At 38.3% G+C, this 22,323-nt stretch overlaps 2 protein-coding genes across 2 annotated transcripts; both read right to left on the bottom strand.

Annotated features, from left to right (window-relative positions):
- Window positions 1–2,316: 2,316 nt before the first annotated feature.
- Window positions 2,317–20,998, bottom strand: LOC107813640 (uncharacterized). The gene is made up of 5 exons (XM_075234151.1): window positions 20,629–20,998; window positions 19,152–19,228; window positions 17,712–17,823; window positions 17,249–17,400; window positions 2,317–2,607 (listed from the first exon to the last, which is right to left on the bottom strand). The coding sequence occupies exons 1-4, from the start codon at window positions 20,916–20,918 to the stop codon at window positions 17,271–17,273; spliced, it is 609 nt and encodes a 202-aa protein (XP_075090252.1). The 5' UTR covers window positions 20,919–20,998; the 3' UTR covers window positions 2,317–2,607; window positions 17,249–17,270.
- LOC142171529 (uncharacterized) lies at window positions 6,163–17,242 on the bottom strand. Its single transcript, XM_075234149.1, has 2 exons — window positions 6,661–17,242; window positions 6,163–6,379 (listed from the first exon to the last, which is right to left on the bottom strand). The coding sequence occupies exon 1, from the start codon at window positions 11,219–11,221 to the stop codon at window positions 10,319–10,321; it is 903 nt and encodes a 300-aa protein (XP_075090250.1). The 5' UTR covers window positions 11,222–17,242; the 3' UTR covers window positions 6,163–6,379; window positions 6,661–10,318.
- Window positions 20,999–22,323: the final 1,325 nt, after the last annotated feature.

Consider the following 22,323-nt stretch of genomic DNA (forward strand, 5'->3'; position numbering starts at 1 on the left):
GTCACCTCTTCTAACTTAAAGTTTCTGAATTGAGAATTATTCTTCCAAATCAGCTCTGAACTTCTCAAAAATCAAAATCAACTACACATGCGAGTCATAATATATAAAGTGAATCTACTCAAGGTCTCAATCGCCGAACGACAGACTAGAGCTCAAAATGACCAGTCAGGTCGTTACAAGAAATTATCTTGAAACAAGTCATGCGTACGTGCACTTGTGGTATTTGCATGTCAAAAATCATGTCACACGTACGTGTACATAATTCAAAACATATTTATTATTATTATTTAAAATTTATTTTTCAAGTAGCACGAACGCGCACTTAGAACATAATTATGTCACACGAACGTGCACATAGCCATGGCAATTAATTCGTTGTGGCGGGCCTAAAAGCATGCTGACGATAGTTATTTCTTTGCTATGTCTGAGATCTTTGTGAGTCCATAGATTATGGATATAAAGTTGTGAATAATGTATGTGATTTTATCATTAGGACAAGTTCATGAGATTGATAATCAAGTTATTTGGAAAGTGTTAACAATTCAAAGCATTATTAATATCCTACTCATCACAGAAGTTGAAATTAAACTAAGAAGTAGCTAAGTTGTTACTTAATGGATTCGACCTATGATATTTCTAACTCTTAAAGCTTGTCTTGGACTTTGTGCGTGCTAAATAATTAAAGGTGAATAAGTATAGCCGAATTCATTCGAGACTAATTAATTAAAAGTCGAACATAACTCGTTGGAATTGTTAAGAGAAAATTCATTTATAGCCCATCGGCCCAAATATATTTCACCCAGTAGCCCAAAATTGCAATATACATTTTATAGCCCAAAAGTAATTCTAGTGGCTAGCCACAAGATCTGTTTCGTCGAAAGCAGAATAGTCCAAATTGAATCTGAGTTTTGCTTCATTTCTCAAACCCCAAACCCTAATCTCTTCTCTCTCCTCCTCTCCCTCTCTCTTGCCGCCCTCTCTCCCCGCGGCAGCATCGCCTTAGCTCCATCACCCACTTCCATCGACCACCGCCAAACCCCACAAAAATTATATCACCGTTCTCATTTCCTCCTCCTCTTTCCATATCTACAATCCAAATCTTTCAAATCCTCACCAATCTCTCAAAATTCCAAATCTGAAACCTTAGGCCCTTTTATTTCTCTTGAACTTCACGGAGTTTCAGCCATCACCACCATTCAATATCCACATGAATCGACAGATCTTGACGTTAGCCTCGACCCTATACGTCGGTGGACGAAATCTGACAGAGTCGCCGGTGACCACAGAAGAAGCAACTCCGCCAACCACGTCTCTCATGACCTTGTCTTCTTTCTCTGATTTTCTCTTATAGTTTCTGTGAATATGAAGTCAATATTTTGAAGATCTTTGGCTGAAATTTAAAACTCCGGCGATATTGTTACCATTTTCGGTGACCGTGAGGCCATGGACTCCGGTGGCTGGTCTCTCAATGAGAGGAAGATAAGAGGAGATAACTATGCATAAAGTTAAAATATATACAAAATAGACTGTCACTATACAAAAATTATACAAAATAAAATGTCACTATACAATTTATATACAATAGAGTGTCACTATACAAAATATATACACAAATAGAATGTCATTATACAAAAAATATACTAAATAGATTGTCACTATACAAAATATATACAAAATAGACTGTCACTATACAAAAATATACTACTAAATAGACTGCCACTATACAATTTATATACAATAGACTGTCACTATACAAAATATATACAAAATAGGCTGTCACTATACAAAATAGGCTGTTACTATATAAAAAGTATACAAAATAGACTGTCACTATACAAAAAATATACAAAATAGACATTTCGGGCTACTAAATGCAATATGGTTTGGCCGAAGGGCCATCGTATCAATGGTAAAAAATATGTGCTATTAAAATTTTGAGGGACTATAGAGGATAGTTTTCTCAATTGTTAAATGTCCTTAGATATGCAAGTTGGACTGAGGTAACTGATATGGGGTATGTTATTGCGACCCGTTCATTTAAAATCAATAGGGAACTGGATAATAACAGGTCCAGTTCAAAGTGAAAGGCTCTAAGTTCTCAATGAGCCATGAGAAGCTGCTGGGCTCATAAGCCCTTATCAAGATCGAGGCACACACATGGCCTTGTATCATTAACCTGTGTATTCACCCTTCAGGTAATAGATACGGGCTCAATTAAGACTCCTAAAAATCCAGGCCCTTTTACTAACTATCATGACCCAAAATCCCATCGGAACCGTGGTGGCGTCTAACACCTAGGCAAGCCAACAACCAATAAGCAAAAATAAACTTAAATAACAGTATTAAATAGTCAACAATGGCATAACATAGATAACTTAAGTCAATAGCAATAATACAACTGAAAACCATAACACAATTTGGTGTCAACTACAAAATTTAGATAAGAGTCTGAACCAAAATGCAGTATTGTCTGAATGATTAAATAGTAGTAGCATGAACTAAAAAGAAAGGGATTTCAAGGTCTGCAACTGGAACAACAAATGCCTCGAAATCTCCAACAGGTACAGATGCATCTCTAGCAATCACCTCCCTCGGAAGCACTTGCATCTGCACATAAAGTGCAGAGTGTAGCATGAGTACAACCAACCCAATGTATTTAATAAGTGACAAACGTAATCTCGGGCTGAAAGCAGTAACGAGCTTTGCAAGGTCCAAAATTTATTTTCAATAGCCAACAACAATAATAACAGTATGATACCGGCAGAAAGGAAGCTCAAGTAATATCAGGTTCAACTTTATCACAAAAAAAGAGAGAAATAATCATGCTTCTCAACTATATCAGTCAAGGCATAAAAATTTTCACAGAAATAACCTAAACATAGTTTACCAATTAAAACTACGATTAAATATCAGATAGAGATATATAAATTACCATTTAGCACGAGAAAGATACGACCCTATGCTTGCACGACAAGTTTACATGCCAAAATCAATGATATTCCAGGTTAAACATCAAGTATACCAAAATCTTAGCACATGTTTGGCACAAGTACCCCTCGAACATCTCTCACACACACAAACTCAGCACTGTACGGATGCCTAATATAAGTCTCTTACCAAGCATAGCTCGTGTCCCTGCACCCACAGGTTAATACCTGACTCCGAAGGGGTGGATCCTAACTCATGAGCCGATTGGATCTAAGTCAACAATCAATAACATTTAGCCCAAATGGGGCCTGGCGCACGCGTCACCTCATTATCAATACCATTCAGCTCAATGTGGGGCCTGGCGCATGCGTCACCTCACTATCAATATCAATTCGGCTTTATGGCCCAAGATTAGTCATCAAACCGCTCAAGTCTCAAAATGCTCACATCTCACAATACTCAGCTCAATCCGTGTCACATATATAAGGACACTAACATCATGTGAGATAATATATAAAGAGTGCACATAGATAGAGATATAATACGCGGATATAATATCATAATTGAGAATATGACTACAATTAAGGCAAACAACTAAACGTATCAAAAATAGCCTATATCTCAAACAGATAAGCACATAGCCTAGACATGATTCCTAGTATGGATAATCGCACATGTGGTCATACAAGTGGAGAAAACACTATAATAAAGAGGAATGTTAGCAAAACAAGGCACATGATAGCCTAAAGTCTACCCGGATCATGAATAACCACGGTGTACGAATATACGCTTGTCACCCCGCGCTTTCATCACCCCAACATATAACAAATACCATAGCAACGAGAATCAACACTCAAAAAATCTCTTGCCTCTCAAATCGGCCTCCGAACGGGTCGAGTCTAGAAAAAAAACTCAATAATGTCAAACAGAGCCATATGAATCGATTCCAAACAATATCTTCGATCTTTATTAATTCCCAAAAAGTCAACAAAAGTCAACCACGGGCTCACACGGTTAAAATTTGAGTCAAGGGATAGATCCCGACTGCTCATAACCCAACGAGTCCAAATATATGCTTAGATTCTAAAACCAAGTCCAAATCATAGCTCAAAACCCCAATTTTTATTTCTTAAGTTGTAGGAAAAATTCCCAAATTTTCCCTCAAAATTCCATATTTTGGGTGTTAATAATCCATGTAGATTCTTGAAATAATGATAGATATGTATAGAAATCACTTGCCCCAAAACTTTGTGTGAAAATCCTCTTCAAAAATTGTCCCTCTCCAAGTATAGGGTTCAAAATATGAGAAAATGAGTCTAAGTCCCGAATTTCTTCTTAATAATTAGTTGCGGAAGTCGCAAATGTGACAAGGAGTTGGCAATTGTGAGCCTCGCAAATGCGACAAGGGGATCGCAATCGCGAACCTCGCAAATGCGAGAAAAGGCTCACAAAAACGAACTGGATCCCTCAACTTCAGTCATCGCAATTGCAACCAGGAATCTCGCAAATCAAACACTTGCAAATGCGGACTCCCCTTCGCAATTGTGGATGCTGCAATTGCGACACCAGCTTTGCAATGTGAAGTTGGCCTTCTCAGGCATCGCTCGCAAAAGTGATCAGAACCCCACAAATACGGACCTTCGGCAGTTGCGATGGTATGCAGCCAGTGTTATCAAAGGCGAAAAGCGCAAAAAAGCTCTAAGGTCTGTTCAAAGTAGATCGAAACTTGTCAAACCAAGCTCTGGGAGCTTGTTTTAATCCATACAAAGATCGCTTCAACTTGCAAACATTTGATGTAGGTGATGAAAACAAACCAGGTGGAGGTTTCATATAAATATCTTCTTTCAGATCACCATGGAGAAAAACATTATTTACATCCATTTGATGAATATGCCAATTCTGTGAGGCAGCAATGGCAATAATAGTTCAAACCGTAGTCATTTTTGCTATTGGTGCAAAAGTCTCCTCATAATCCACACCATACTCATGTTTGTTACCAAGAACCAAGCGAGCTTTGTACCGATCAAGAGTTCCATCAGAATGAAGTTTAATTGAATAAACCCATTTACATCCAATTAGGCGGACATTTGAAGGGCATGAAACAATGTCCCATGTGTTATTTTCTTTAAGAGCCAAAAGTTCTTCCTCCGTTGCTTTCTGCCAACATTCATGCTTGGATGTGAGTAACAAGTTGGAACAGAAATAGCGGATAAAGTAGAGGAAAAACCATACCAATTAGGAGTACTTCGTTCTATGGTAGATCACCGAGTAGGCTCAAGAGGAGCAGGCCTTGAAGATATCTCATATTCTGGTTGTGGAGCAGTCTCAGGTGGCAGATCAGTTTCGCAATGGGTAAAGTTGGGGCGACGTCGTTCATACACAAATCCAGGTTTGAACCGCTTAGAAGAAGATGAAAAATCCTCAAAAGTAGGAAGAAGAGAAACAGAAGATGACTCAGCATGAGTAGGAAAGAAATACTGGTTCTCAAAGAAAATAACATTTCTAGAAATACGAAATTTGTCGGAACTTGGATCATAGCAAATAAACCCTTTCTGCGAAGTACTATAACCCATAAAAGCATATTTAGTAGACTGAGCAGAAAGTTTATTGCGTTGAAAAGGAGGCAGATACACAAAACAAACACAACCAAATGTATGAAAATTATGATAGCTAGGATTATGGTGATAAAGACGATAATATGGAGACTCAAGATTTAGCATTTTAGATGGCAGTCTATTAATTAAATAGACAACAGTAGACAAAGCTTCCACCCAGTATTTAGATGGGACAGAGGACTCAATCAATAAAGTACGAGTTACATCTAAAAGATGACGAATTTTACGCTTAGCAACCCCATTTTGTTGTGGTGTATATGGGCAAGAGCGTTGTGAGACGATTCCTTTCTCAAGTAAGAAATTATTGAATTCATGAGACATTCTCCACCAGAATTAGATCTTAATATTTTGATGCATGTAGAAAATTGAGTCTCAATGTAAGCCAAAAATGTCTTGAATGCGAAAAATACCTCAGATTTGGAACGAAGAAAATACACCCATGTAAACCGACTATAATCATTTATGAATGTCACAAAGTACTTAAAATGAGCATGAGAAATAATTAGTGAAATGCCCCAAACACTGTGAATGACATCAAAACACTTTTTAGCATGACTACCAAAATTAGGAAATGGAAGAGTTTTACTTTTGCCTAATTTACAAGTAGAACAATCAAATGAAGCAGCTAAAAATTGATTTTTATTTCCCAATAAACCAGAATGTGATAAATGAGACAACACTATAGAATTTGGATGTCCTAGACACTTATGCCAAACCTCCAATTTACTAGCTGTAGAAGTACAAGCAAAAGACAGAACACGAGGAATGGAAAAACGTATAGGAAACAATCTTCCAACTTTAGGCCCCTTCGCGATTATCGTCCCCGACACCTGATCCTGCACAAGGCAACCATTACGAGAAAAATTCACATCACAATTATTATCTACCAATTGGCCAACTGAAATAAGACTAGTTGAGAGCTTTGGTGATACAAAAACATTCTTGAAAGTTTGAGTAATATCCCCAACCTTGGTAATGGGTAAATTACTACCATTCGCAATCTGAATTTGTGATGGACCATGATAGTCACGTGCATTTTTTAGCATACTAGTTGAGTTTGTCATATGATTGGAAGCGCCAGGATCAACAAGCCAAAAATTAGTTGCAATATAGTTACCTTGTAGCCCCAAAGCTGAAAAGGCTGACACAATCATTTGTTGTACCATTTCAGGAGTAAGAACTTATCCAACTGGTGGAGTAGCAAATTGGTTGCTAGCTCCAGTTGAAGATGAGTTATCATCAGTCGAACCATTTATCCCAGCTTGAAAAGCATTGATCCTACGGTTTTGAGGACGTGTGGGACACTCTTTGATAATATGCCCGTGCTGCTTACAATAATTGCAGAACTTCTTACTACAATTGCTAGCAATATGACCATATTCTTTGCAACTGTAGCATTGCGTTGTGCTCATATCCTTGCCCTTTCTTTTGCCTTGAGCAGCAAATGCAACAGTATGAACACTTTCTTGCTTGAAAGCATTTTGTGTGAAAAGACGCTGCTCTTCACGAAGTAATTCCCTAAAACAAACATCCAAGGAGGGAGGCAGGTCACGATTCATTAAGTTAGAGCGAACACTCTCAAAATCAGATCGGCATGCTTTACGTGGCTTATAGGAGCAAACTGTAGTCAATTTATGATGACTAGACTTTTAGGTTGACAGATGCAAATAGGATTGGAACCACTTCTTGATGCTTTGCGTGGCTTATAGGGGCAAACTGGAGTCAATTTATGATTACTAGACTTTTAGGTTGACAGATGCAAATAGGATTGGAACCACTTCTTGATTCTTAATTTTAGTCTTTGAAAATGAATAAATGCACTTGACTCACACAACAGTCTTTGTTTGCGCTTAGTAGTTAATACAGCGTAGTCTATATTTCCTCAAGCAGAAACTTTTAGTAGCTATCAGCATGGTCAAGCGTTAAACAACATCTGAGGGTGGTTGGTCTTGTAGAACTTTCTGCAGGTGGTTCAAATTATCAAATACGACAGAACTTATTAGGTAATAACATACTACTCAATTGATTTTGAAAGGGCCCAAGCTTACACTATCGTGATTATGAAAATTGTTTGGGTTTGAAGGAGTTGTTAGAATTTATTTCATTTTCTTCTAATTGTCATGACCCGCCACATCATCATGCCACGTAGGTGCAATTTGGCATATATTAATGCCATGTGGAAGCTTACATATGAAATAGACTAGCACATGTGGGAAGGTTCTAAAGAAATATGAAGATTTCTCATGAAAGACCTTAGAACCCTATGAAATTGCTAGGAAAGTCCTTAGAAGATTCTAACTATGTAGAATATTCTAGAGAAGGGACTTACTTATAAATAATAAGGACCTTGTGTAATAATTATTATTTACTCACTAGCATGTATGAAACTAGCATATAAATGAGGTTATTCATTTGTAACTCATCAAGCAAAATAATCAAGTTCTCTACAATAAAAAGCTTCCTTGGCAAATTTCTCGTCTTTCTTATCTAATATTCCTTTAACGATCTTGAGTGTAGTATTTTAGACTGACTTGGCACAGCAAGATCGTGAGCAAGTTGTCAAGTGCCGCACGTGCGCTTAGTTGAGGACTAAGGACGTGACAACGTGGTATCAGAGCAAAGGTTATGACTAAAGAAATGTTAGAAAGAATACAAGAGATTGCTAGAAAGAAGCTTTGTAGGGAACCATGGTCGGGATTATCAAGGGCGTGGTACTTGCAAAAGGGACAAATGTGAAGATCCCTAAGCAAAAGGAGCATGGAGGTGCACGGGACGCACGCGAGGTGGGGGATTTACTTTGGATGGACAAGTACTTTGATGTAGTCAAGGAAGATGCCGAAGTTGTTAAGGTATGCAACGCCTCAATGTACTTGACCGAGGTTGCCTACGGTGGCGTCGAATGTGTGCTGACATGGAGAAGGGGCAATGCAAGATTGAGACGTGGGAGCAGTTCAAGAAGGAGTTGAATAAGCAATTTTACCCGGTGAATGTGGTGTATGAAGCTAGGCAAAAGCTAAGGGAGCTCCGACAGATGGCCACAATTCGAGAGTATGTGCACGAGTTCACTACCTTAATGCTGCAAATCCCGTCGTTGTCCGAGGAAGATTCCCTCTACTTCATGGATGGATTGCAAAATTGGGCAAAGCGGGAGTTAAGAAGACATCAAGTAACCAATGTGGACGAGCCCATAGCGGAAGCCGAGTCGCTTGTTGACTTCAAGATGGAGCCTGCCAAGTCCAAAGAAGGCTGTGAGAAAGCACGGGAGAAAATATATTATTGATATTGGATGATAAATACAATACAAGAGGTCCCTATTTATAGTTATACACTACAAGGAGATATTACTCCTCTTCCAATGTGGGACAAAGACTACACTATACATATCTATAAACTAACACTCCCCTCAAGCCGGTGCATACACATCATATGTACCGAGCTTGTTACACATGTAACTAATACGAGAACCAGTAAAAGACTTAGTGAAAATATCTGCTAGTTGATCATTCGACTTTACAAACTTTGTAACAATATCTCCTGAAAGTATTTTTTCTCTGACAAAGTGACAGTCGATCTCAATGTGTTTAGTCCTCTCATGGAACACCGGATTTGATGCAATATGAAGAGCAGCTTGGTTATCATACACTAGTTCCATCTTGCTGAATTCTCCGAACTTTAACTACTTGAGCAACTGCTTGACCCAAACTAACTCACACGTCGCCATAGCCATGGCCCGATATTCGGCTTCGGCGCTAGATCGAGCAACTACATTCTGTTTCTTGCTCTTCCACGAGACCAAATTACCTCCTACTAGAACACAATATCCAGACGTAGAACGTCTATCAAAAGGTGATCCTGCCCAATCAGCATCTGTGTACCCAACAATCTGCTCGTGGCCTCGATCCTCAAATAGTAATCCTTTGCCTGGAGCTGACTTTATATACCGAAGAATGCGAACAACGGCATCCCAGTGACTATCACAGGGAGAATCCATAAACTGACTTACAACACTCACCGGAAAAGAAATATCAGGTCTAGTCATTGTGAGGTAATTCAATTTGCCAACCAACCTCCTATATCTCGTAGGGTCTCTAAGAGGCTCCCCCTGTCCAGGCAGAAGCTTAGCATTCGGATCCATAGGAGAGTCAATAGGTCTGCAATCCATCATTCCAGTCTCCTCAAGAATGTCTAAGGCATACTTCCGCTGTGAAATAACAATACCTGAGCTTAGACTGAGCGACCTCAATAACTAGAAAATACTTCAATCTGCCCAGATCCTTAGTCTGGAAGTGCTGAAAGAGATGTTGCTTCAGATTAGTAATACCATCCTGATCATTACCAGTAATAACAATATCATCAACATAAACCACTAGATAAATACACAGATTAAGAGCAGAATGCCTATAAAACACAGAGTGATCAGCCTCACTACGAGTCATGTCGAACTCCTGAATAATTGTGCTGAACTTACCAAACCAAGCTCGAGGGGACTGTTTCAAACCATATAGTGACTTGCGCAATCTGCACACACAATCATTAAACTCCCCCTGAGCAACAAAATTAGGTGGTTGCTCCATATAAATTTCTTCCTCAAGATCACCGTGGAGAAAAGCATTCTTAATGTCTAACTGATAAAGAGGCCAACGACGTACAACAGCCATGGACAAAAAGAGACGAACATATGCTACTTTAGCCACGGGAGAGAAAGTATCACTATAATCAAGCCCAAAAATCTGAGTATATCCTTTTGCAACAAGACGAGCCTTAAGCCGATCAACCTAGCCATCCGGGTCGACTTTGACTGCATAAACCCAACGACAACCAACAGTAGACTTACCTGCAGGAAGAGGAACAAGCTCCCAAGTGTCACTCGCATGTAAAGCAGACATCTCGTCAATCATAGCATGTCGCCATCCTGGATGAGATAGTGCCTCAACTGTAGACTTAGGGATAGAAATAGTGGACAAAGAAGATATAAAAGCATAATGTGGTGACGACAGACGATGATAACTTAAATCGACATAGTGTAGATTAGGATTAAGAGTGGATCGTACACCTTTGCGAAGTGCAATTGGTTGACTAAGAGGAGACAAGTCCGCAGTAGGTGCAGAATCTGATGCGAGGCGTGAATCACCTGGGCCTGATGCTGGATGTGGACGACGATGATAAGTCAAGAGTGGTGGAGCTGCAGAAGGTTGAACTGGATTATGTAGAGGAACTGGAGCTATAGGTGGTGGAGCTACAACCGGAGCTGTAGGTGGTGGAACTGGAGCTATAGGTGGTAGAGCTGCAACTGGAGCTATAGGTGGTGGAGCTACAACTGGAGCTGTAGGTGGTGGAGCAGGAGTGACTGAATCTCCAAAAGATGAAACTGGTAGTACCTCAGAAATATCTAAGTGATGACCCGTACCTGTGAAGTATGATTGGGTTTCAAAGAAGGTAACATCAGCGGACATAAGGTACTGCTGGAGGTCAGGATAGTAGTATCGATACCCCTTTTGTGTTCTCGAAAAACCCAGAAATACGCACTTAAGAGCACGAGAAGCTAACTTATCTGTTCCTGGAGTAAGGTTATGGACAAAACAAGTGCTTCCAAAGATATGGGGTGGAAGAGAGAACAAAGGTAAATGGAGAAACATGACAGAGAATGGAACTTGGTTCTGGATAGCTGAAGATGGCATACGATTAATAAGATAGCTAGATGTAAGAACGGCATCCCCCCAAAAACGCAACGGAGCATGAGATTGTATGAGTAGGGTACGAGCAGTTTCAATAAGATGTCTATTATTTCTTTCACCTACCCCATTTTGTTAAAATGTGTACGGACAAGATGTTTGATGAATAATCCCATGAGATTTCATAAACTGCTAAAATGGGGAAGACAAATACTCTCGGACATTATCACTACGAAATGTGCGAATAGAAACCCCAAATTGATTTTGAATTTCAGCGTGAAAAGTCTGAAAAATAGAAAACAGCTCAGATCGATTTTTTATCAAAAATATCCAAGTGCACCTGGAATAATCATCAATGAAACTGACAAAGTAGCGGAATCCTAAGGTGGAACTGACCCGACTAGGACCCCAAACATCTGAATGGACTAAAGTAAAAGGTGACTCTGCTCGATTATCAAGACGCCGAGGGAAATGGGAGCGGGTATGCTTACCGAGCTGACATGACTCACATTCTAGAGCTGACAAGTGAGATAAACCAAATACCATTTTATGAAGTTTTGACAAACTGGGATGTCCCAACCGTTTATGTAATAAATCTGGTGAATCAGTAACAGGACAAGTTGTAGAAGGAATACAAGATGTGAGTCCATGTGATTTAGCATGGATAAGGTAATAAAGTCCGTTTGATTCACGCCCGGTACCAATGATCCGTCCCGTACTGCGTTCCTGTATAAAAACATGGTCATCAAGAAATAAAACAACGCATTTAAGTGATTTGGCTAAGCGACTAACAACTATGAGATTAAAAGGACTATTGGGAACATATAGGACTGAATCTAAAGGTAAGGAAGGAAGTTGGCTTGCTTGACCTATTGCAGTTGCCATGGTTTGAGACCCATTGGCCATTGTGACTTTTGGAAGAGATTGAGAATACGAAATAGTAGTGAAAAGAGATTTGTTACCAGAAATATGATCTGATGCACCTGAATCAATGACACTCAGAGGATGAAGATTGGGAGAAACAAGTCACGCTATTACCTGTTTGAACAACAGAAGCTATCTCAGAAGATGTCTGCTTACATGCTTTATACTGAAGGAACTCAATATACTCTACTAAAGAAACCATCCGACTATTTAAAGCATCGGTTCCCATGTCGCTACAATTTGTAGTAGTAGAGTTAACTTGAAATAGAGGAAATAAGTAACTCCCGTGAGAAAACTGAAGAAATAGCTTGAAAACACTGTTTACAGCAGGAAAACAGAACGTTGTTCTGTGCCGGAAACACTGTTCACGCCGGAAACACTGTAGCTCGCCGGAAAATTCCAAAGTTGTCGGAATTTGTTGTAATCAGGATGGATAGACTCGGAATTCCTTTGCGAGCAAGCTGTCCTGAAGAAATATTTTCACAAAATGGCCAGAAAGGTCACTGTTCACGCCGGAAAAATATAAAAGTGGCCGTAATTTGATTTGAATAAGATGGTAAGGCTCGGAATTTCGAGGAGAGCACACTGTCCTGAAGAAGCCTCGCGAAAAAATGGCCAAAAAGTGGCCGGAACCCTCGCCGGAAGAGTTGTTGCCAGCGCGTGGAGGAGCGTGGCGGCTTTTCTGCCGGATAAAATTTCAGGGGTTGGTAGTCGGAGGGTGATCTACCTCGTGGTGGTGTTGGTTTTAGCACAACACCGACAGAAAGTGACTTTCACTTAGACAAGCCTTAGGTCACCGGAAAAATTACACGATGACTAAGTTCTTTCTTCCCGGTTAACGCTGGAATGACGCACAACGATCTTTTCTCACTAATGCTCTGATACCATGTGAGAAGGCACGGGAGAAAATATATTATTGATATTGGATGATAAATACAATACAAGAGGTCCCTATTTATAACTATACACTACAAGGAGATATTACTCATCTTCCAATGTGGGACAAGACTATACTATACATATCTATAAACTAACAAAGGCAACGCCGAGAGGGGTGAGGGAGATCATGACGAGGACAATGGGAAAAGCATAGCCGAGGTATACAAGGGTATTGGCAAGAGACCATCCCATAACGGACAGGGGTCCAAGAGAAACGACAAGGGGCCGAAAAACGGTAGCGAGTGCGTGCCTAAGGGAGGGTGCTACTTCTGTAAAGGATCACATCGGGCAAGTGAATGCCCAGATTTGGGGAGGCTTGCAACAATGATCGGGAACTTTGCTCAAGCACACAAGGGTGACACAGGAGGGACCGCCTGTATTGGGGGGATGCGCTTGGAATCTAAGCCGAAAGTAGGGGATTCCAAAGCCTATCTTGGCGCCAAGCAAATGGAGAATGGTGGTAGCAAGAAACGTTGGGCAGACATTGTTGAAGAGGATGGCGAGTTACAAAGTGATGGCACGCTATCGGACTTAGACGAAGCACCAAGCAGAGGGGTCAAGTTTGCCAGTAAAGCTATGACCACGGAGGGCAGCCAAATAAAGAGTGGAAGCATGTACCCGATGCTTGAGAAGCTGCTAGACTTGGTCGAGTCATGAGAAGATTCAGGCCAAGAGTAAGGAGAGGCATCCGATGGGCGGAGGATCGAGGCCATCATTGCTAGACGTCCAAAGTACAAAGAGGGCAAGAAGAAAGGTGACCAGTACCTTGTGACATGGGAAGGCGAACCGCTCCATAGAGTATCATGGCTAATGGACAAAGATCTCCGGCGACATCAAGGCGAGGTGCGCGCGTACGTGCCGAGGGCGACACAAAATTGGGTGGGGGAAAGTGTCATGACCCGCCACATCATCATGCCACGTAGGTGCCATTTGGCATATATTAATGCCATATGGAAGCTTACATATGAAATAGATTAGCACATGTGGGAAAGTTCCAGAGAAATGAAGATTTCTCATGGAAGACCTTAGAACCCTATGGAATTGTTAGGAAAGTCCTTAGAAGATTCTAGTTATGTAGAATATTCTAGAGAATGGACTTACTTGTAAATAATAAGGACCTTGTGTAATAATTATTATTTATTCACTAGCCCGTATGAAACTAGTATATAAAGGGGGTTATTCATTTGTAACTCATCAAGCAAAATAATTTAGTTCTCTACGATAAAAAGCTTCCTCGGCAAATTTCTCTTGTCTTTCTTATCTAACATTCCCTTAGCGATCTTGAGTGTAGTATTTTAGGCTGACTTGGCACAGCAAGATCGTGACCAAGTTGCGCAAAATCGTGAGCAAGTTTTCAAGTGCCGCACGTGCGCTTAGTTGAAAACTAAGGACGTGACATAATGCTTGAACCTTTGCCACATGCTATAATAGAAACAAACATAAGATATAATTACTAACATCCTTGAAAACCCAAAAATAATGCATGACGGAGTTAGAGAAGAAAATGCAAGGATGAAGTTGCCCACAGAAAGAAATTGATTCAATAACATAGAGAATGCAGTTTGCCCAAAACGCCACTGACAATGGAACACACGCGCTCTCTCTTTCTCTCCCCCGTCTCCCTCCCTCCCTCCCATTTACAATATTAACTTTTTTTTATAAGAAAAGAAGAAACCGCTAGAAGTTTTTATTCTGATCATAAGCTTGTCTATAGTTGCAATACATCCTCCAAAGTCTGAAGGAATCCTAAACATCAAATCTCAGACGTTTGAGACGTTCAAAATGATTTTGCCATTCTCATCCGAATCCTAACATTATCATCAAAACTGCTGGGAACAGGACAAAATTGTAAAATCATTCTGCGAGGATAAAGACAAGATTTTTCTTCTTTCATGTCTATAGTTTGTTGCTTTTTGTATTTGGTCTGTATATTTGTTGGGAACATGAATCAATTGTAAAATTACTGAATTCAGGGACATGCAATAGTTATCAATTGTAAAACTACTGAATTCAGGGACATGCAATAGTTTGGAGGTGTAATGATCTTCAGATTGGAGGGCCTGAGGACTTCTGAAATATCTGGGGCAGTATGTTTAAGGAGGTAATTTCACATATGGTCATGTCTGCCGCAAAGTTAAAAAACTAAAATTTTATAATCAAAAGAGTACATCAAGTATTTATTTACCTTTTACTCCTTAAATAACATTTGACTATCTATATAAGTGACTCCACTAGCATGGATTAAACAAGGACAGGAAAAAATCATGATATTGAAAAATTTGCAAAGAACAGGTAAATAATCTATAGAGCATAAAATAGGCTTTGCATTTATGAAAGTAAAGGTCATTGAGACAAGGGGGTGAGGATGCCTATAGTTTAAAGTTGGACAAAGGGTTTGATTTTTCAGATAAAGTTCGAGGGAAATCTTATCTAGTGTGGCTGTTTCTCACCTTGCAACAACATATAATGTAAAAAGAGTGTCAATCCCAAAAGGCAAAATACATAAGTTACCCCTGAACTATGGACAAAATCCCTATTACGCACTTTCTGACCACAAAAACCATCTTACACGCTCAACCTTTTTAGAGTGTCTAATACACCTTTTTTTTCTTGACCAATTTTTCAAAACATGTGTAAAGTCACGCACCAATAAGATCGTGAAACGTGTCATTATTCTTTTAAAAAATAAAAATACGTAAAATTACAATTATACCCTTTACCATCTTCTCCGTTGCATCTCTTTCTCTTTGCCGGCGAATCATCTCCTCTCGCCGACAACCCAAAAAAACCAGACCTTTGTCGTCTAATTCAAACAAAAAACTAAAAGCCCCAATCAATTGCTCCTAGCTTCTGATTTCCAAATATTTTCGAGATACAAAATTACAATACCATCATTAAATATTGGAATCTTTTGCAAAAACTCTATAAACGCCAAAAACAATGAGGAGAATATCAGGCCTTCTTAAGCAAACCTACAACCCTCTGCAATGCTATATACTGGTAAGTGGGTCATATACTCCTTCATAGCAAAAAAATACGCGACAAACAATACGAAGTTAAGGGCTCCTTCATGGCTTTCCCCAACAGGTGAAAGGGAAAAAAGGAAGAGAGAAAAAGGTGCTTCAATGGAGAAGGTATGGTGAATTTTCGACAGGTGAGTGTTGGTTGATTTTAGGATGGTGGAGAAGTTGTGGAGCAATAATGGTGGGTGGTGGAGAGGTCTAGGTGGGTCTGGGGTGGTGGGTTAGTTTAGAAAAATATAAAAAGAAGAAACTAAAAAAGGAAAAAAAGAAAATTAATTGTAATCGTTGGATAAATTTTACTAAATCTGAACCGTTTAAATAAAATATCAGATATACGATTTTTTACTATTCAGATGCCTCATTTTGTTTGTAAAACACGCGCTAGCCACGTAGACAAGGAGGTGTGTATTAGACACAGTGACACACTCTGAAAAGGTTGAGTGTGTAAGATGATTTTCATGGTCAGAAAGTGCGTGATAGGGAATTGGTTCATAATTCAAGGGGGTAACTTATGTATTTTGCCAGACCAAAAGCTGAAACTGTATTGAAGAACTAACTGTATTAAATCAATCTTGGAGTACATAACCAAAAGGCCAAAAACAAAGTTGACGTTGCTCACAATTATGATTTCCCCATTTGAGGACAGAGAAATCAATTACAGATAGGTATAGAGATAGAACGAGTCCTATGAAGTGACTACTTCAGCCGAAATGATTAGCAAGCTTCATAATAGACTAAAGAATAACACCAAGATCGACAGTAGTCCATACAAACTATCAACTGCAAAAAACTGTTATCAAACAGGAGATAATTCACATTCACGAGGACCAGCTCAAGATAAAACAGAAAAAAGAGTACCAAATCAGGGAGTACATAATTAGAAACTGCATTCTGAATGAAACTACGCTGGCAACTAAGATACAGAATTCAGATTTTCACTCCACAGTTTATGGTTATATGATAGTAGTATAGTCAACTCGATCCTCACTACAAACTTATTTTTGGAAGAAAAGATCATCACTAAAAGATTTTGAAAAGAATTCACACTATATCTAAACTCGTATCTTTGAAGAAAGATCAAACATTCTGGAAATAGGAAGCACTTAATGTCACTCTCTTTCTTGCAGTAAGGTAAAAGAGAACTGACCTTGAAGATTATGGGAAAAAGGTCAGTAACCAACATAAATAGCAGCATTCACTATGTAACAATCATCATTTTTATCTCCCATGTCTTCCACTTGGACGCCGCTGGAGCATATCAGTCCACCATCTACGACCTCAATAATCAAGATTCTTCCACTATAAACCACAAAAAAGAAGTTTTAGAAAAAATCAGAAGGAAAAGAACAAAAGTACAAGTGATAAGTTCCAGATTTGCTCGTCTAAAGTAACCAACCCATAAAAATGTGAAATTAGAAATAGACAGTCACTCGTAAAACAGTCTTTCATTACTTTTCCTGCCTTCACTAGTTCCAGGGAAATCAAAAAATCCAGTCACTTTCTTTATTACTACTTAATTTTTATTGTTTAAATTTCCAAAGCAATATTCTTGAAAGGATCAATGGAGAAGCTATTACTACAAACCAAGTATTCTTGTATCTTGTACTTACTAAGGAAAGACTGACTTGACCTTCTCAAGATCTAAAGACTGTTGGAGAGGCCGAGGAACTCCCAGTTTGATCTGCAATTTCATCTGCTCAAATGATACACCGGGTATAGATCCTGGATTGACCACATAAATTGTTATAAAGGGAAAAAGTAAAGCATGCTTACAATCTGAAACTACCTTAAAATGTATATCCTATAATATCATGTGCCTATCAATCAATAGACGAGGGGGCGCATTGAACCAACAGATAGTTCACTAAGGGAAGGAAGGAGACTTGGCAAACTAGAGATAGTTTCAAGCAGACCATTGTGAAGCAGAGAGTTTATGAACAATTCCTAGTTGGAAACATTCATTCTTTTCAAGTTTATTGTTTAAAACCCAATGTTCTATGCTAATTGATATCTCTTAGCTTCTCCTTGTGATGACTTCACGTTCTCCCAAATATTATAATCGAATAAACTATTTAATTTTACCTGGATAATTCCACCTAAATAGTCATGTCATTGTACATGCAAAATGTCACAGTAGAGTTTAAGGGAATCACAAAGATTGTGCTCTGAGCCTTTTAATTCTGGTAAAGCAAGTTTATCAAAAAAAATTGACAAAAAGGTTCAATTAAATTTCCACCTAAAACAATTCCAATTTGACTATTTCTTTATTGTCTATATGACTGTATCAGCTTCTTCCATCAGTTTGACTAATGACTAATATACTGTCCACAAAAGTGAAGAAAAAAGAAGGGCTTCCATAGCTAAGAAAAATGTCGATCAGAAAATTGCAGAGGCTATACAGGTGCATGATCAAAAGTAAACTCAAGAACTTCAAAATGGGGAGCTTCAAATTGTTCATCGCATCACCATGTGATCCTCCATCCTGTTGACATCATCACAGATGTTCCCACAAAAACTGTGGAGTGGCGTCCAAAATCAACAGCCACCAATGCAAATGCTGTACTGGAATGGTGTAGCAGAGTCTCTCTCTCCACTTTACCCGTCCGCTCCATCAAGAAACTGTTACTTGTAGACCTTTCTTCCATTTAAAAATTCTTAGAGAAAGTGTCAAAAAGCACTAAACGGAGCATTACTATCTAGAGGAAACATTGAGCTAACTGTTTTAAGAGAAAACTAAACATTCTATTCACCACCTATACATACAGGTCATTTCACAAATCCCTACGGCCTACACGTCGCTAAACTAAAGAAAGCTCTTTAAACTTCAAGGTACTTTTTCTCAATTCAACACACGATTCATGCTACAACATAATATTAACATATAATGTATAAACAAACATCTTCTGTAATTTGGTGAGCATCAATGAAACAATTTACAAGGTTCCGTTATAATTCCACAAATGTTCACTAATTATCCTACCAGCCTATGTATATTAATTTGCAAATGAAGCATAATTAGCAAAAACAAGCCAGAGAAAAGAAGTTGTTACCTCTTCTGAAAGCCGGTATTGAATTGGAAGAAATTGCATCCTTACAAGCCCGCATTGCTGCAGAGGTAACATCTTGCCTGTTTATTCACTCAGTTAGATTCAATTAAAAGAGATTTCTCCTTGCTCTGTTTTCTCCTACACCAATTTCAAAAAAACAATATAAAACAAACATCAAGGCACATTCTCCCAAGGGGTGACCCAGAGGTCGAATAGCTGAAATAACAACCTCAGAATCAAGGTTCAGATTAGTCCAGTCCTATTAAAGATGGGGGCAAATCAAGCAACTCTAAGTAGATAGATGGGATAGGAAGGAATAACCACCGATGGCATTTGCAGCTGCTATTTTATGATCGATATACAAGCATTTGAGCGCAGGGAGGAAGTCAATTGCCCATCAAAGGGGTGGAGCTAGTTAGACCATTACCAAAAGTTTCCATTCCAATCCTTAAAAAGAGAAATCGAATGGAAAAAGCGTGTGACACACAAGGGCAGGAACCTTAATCCTTGAGGAAAGAGATAGAAATGGATTACTTGCTTCTCCAAAGGCCCCCACGCAGTTAAGAAGCTGAAAGAGAAGCTACTGGGACTGGGCATGGGCATCCTCACTGATGCTATTTAGTTATTTCAGTTCAGATTCCAGCTGAGGCCATATCAAGAACTCCCTCCGTTCCAATTTATGTGAACCTGTTTGACTGGGCACGAAGTTTAAGAAAAAATGAAACTTTTGGAATTTGTGGTCCTAAACATGTCAAAAAGGAGTCCAGAGTATTTGTGTGGTTATAAAAGCTTTTCATTAAGGGTAGAATTGAAAATTTAAGCTAAATTGTTTCCAAATTTAGAAAGGGGTCATTCTTTTTTGAACGGACCAAAAAGAAAATAGGTTCACGTAAACTGGAACGGAGGGAGTAATTTTTTTCGTATCTGCCTAGCTCTGAAGGGGAGCCTTGGCGTAACTGGTAAAGTTGTTGCCATGTGACCAAGAGGTCACGAGTTCAAGCTATGGAAACAGCCTCTAGGCTGCGTACAATACAATAGACCCTTGTCCGGCCCTTCCCCGGACCCCGCACATAGCGGGAGCTTAATGCACCGGGCTACCCTTTTTATATGCCTAGCTCTTAATTGGCAGAATTACTCACTAGTTGTGTGGGTGGGAGGTAATAGATACTCAATGGATTAGTTATGCAAGCTGACACAAAGACTACTGTTTAAAAAAAATCTAAGGAGGTAGCATATCTTCGTCCGACTAGTCGGCGCCAAAAAGATCGGGACACTATCTTAAGAACTGAAAAAGAAAAGGATTAAAGTTGCATACATTGACAGTCTAATAATTTTTTACAAATCCCCTATTTGCCAATAGAAATGTTGGCTTAAAACTTTACATGTAAATATCTTTTAGGTCATCTGATTGTGTAAAAAAATATGCATAGAACTACAACTAACAAAAAAGAGTAAAAAGCAGAGAGAGAGAGAGAGATACCCATGTTGATCATAGCCGACGCCCATTTCAACAAAGAGAAGAGTCATGGAAGAATTCGGCACAGAATTAATATTTTCCATTGGGGTTTGCTCATTAGCTATAGCTGTATATTCTGACGTCGACGAGGAGGAAGCTATGATTTGGCGATAGATTCGAGGTACTAGGAAAAATGATGGATTCTTGAACCCAGTATGGCAATTGAGAATTGGGAGAGTGGGGTTATGGTTGAAAGAAGGGAGATCTGTTGGAGGGAGAAGCTGGAGATATCTGATTGAGCCAATACCAATCATCTTTGTCGAAGCAAACTCTTGCCGCGGATAATCAGCCCTTCCAAGACCTTGCTCCGTTTTTCCTTCTTTTTTCTTTTTTCAATATTAAAAAGTATTAATCAAATTAAATTATGTTATCTTATAAAATTTCTATTACGTCAAAGGAGACTCGTATAGTTGTGGAATAGTAATGTTTTTGTTATATATATTTTTTAATTACATTATCTAATATTTAGTATTATTACGTTGTAAATATAACTTTTTATTTATATTACTTTATTTAATAAGTCACATATAAAATCAGTTATTTTTTTTAAATTGTCAAGTGGCATATTGTGAGAATAGCACTTGATTTAATGTGGACGTTTTTTTCTCTCCTTTTAATAATATTGTTATATTATCTATAGAAATTTTTTATTAGCGTATTACTTTGCTTAATAAGCCATATGTAAAACCAATTAGTTTTTTAAATTGTCAATTGGCTTATCGTGAGAATGTCACTTGGCTTAACGTAGATGATTTTTTCTCTTCTTTTAATAATATATAGAATAAACTCGGTTGTTTTTTAAAATTGTCGATTGGCCTATTGTGAGAATGCACTTGGCTTAATGTGAATGCTTTTTTCTCCTTTTTTAATAATATATAGAATACTGATAGATATAAATTTTTAAATTTCTCTCCTCTTTATGATATACAATATAGATTTTTAAATAATAATCTAAAATTATTTTTTAGACTTAAAGAGTAAAAAATAAATATGTGTTTTAATAAGCCAAATGTAAAATTAGTATTATTTTTTTTAAAAAATGAAATTTCTAGTTCCTATTTTATAGGAGTATTGTCCTAAATTACCAAGTGGCATATTGTGAGATTGTCGCTTAGCTTAATGTGGAGGTTTTTTCCCCTCCTTTTAATAATATATAAAAGTAAGAATTTTCCGTTTTCCTTCTATTACTTATTTTTTTCCTTAACTTGAATTATAAGAATTTTTCGTTTTTCCTTCTCTTACTTTTTAGGGGGTCTGTGCTGAAATGTACATCCCAAACAAATAGTTTCCACCTGTATAACCTTATAATTATTTATATTTTGATTTTTTTAACATATACTTACATTAAATTTTATGAAGCCAATTCTCTTTCAATGTTATTTTTTACCTTCTTCCCCAAATTACCATAGAATCCTCTTCATATTTTATTTTTTTATTTTAAAAATCTGTATAACACACTACTAGAAACATGGCATTTTCTCACGAAAATTTTCTACGAAAAAATTGTCAGTGGAAATTCTCACCGAAATGCAATGGGAAAATTAAATTTTCGTTCCAAAAAATATAAATAACATTTTCCATTGACAATCAGTGAGAAAGTTTTGGCGCAAAAATGCACGTAGTTTAGTTCCCTCTGATTCAGTGGGAAAATTTATTAAA

Source organism: Nicotiana tabacum, chromosome 17, assembly GCF_000715075.1.
Source record: "Nicotiana tabacum cultivar K326 chromosome 17, ASM71507v2, whole genome shotgun sequence".
Taxonomy (NCBI): Eukaryota; Viridiplantae; Streptophyta; class Magnoliopsida; order Solanales; family Solanaceae; genus Nicotiana; species Nicotiana tabacum.

Bases quoted from the DNA above. Each gene is read 5' to 3' on its own strand.
- LOC142171529 (XM_075234149.1), bottom strand. From the start codon at position 11,221: ATGCCATCTTCAGCTATCCAGAACCAAGTTCCATTCTCTGTCATGTTT.
- LOC107813640 (XM_075234151.1), bottom strand. From the start codon at position 20,918: ATGATTGGTATTGGCTCAATCAGATATCTCCAGCTTCTCCCTCCAACA. The intron at 19,229-20,628 runs GTATCTCTCTCT...GTGAATAAACAG, and splicing joins GTCGGCTATGATCAACATGG to GCAAGATGTTACCTCTGCAG. The intron at 17,824-19,151 runs GTAACAACTTCT...TGGTCAATCCAG, and splicing joins AATACCGGCTTTCAGAAGAG to GATCTATACCCGGTGTATCA.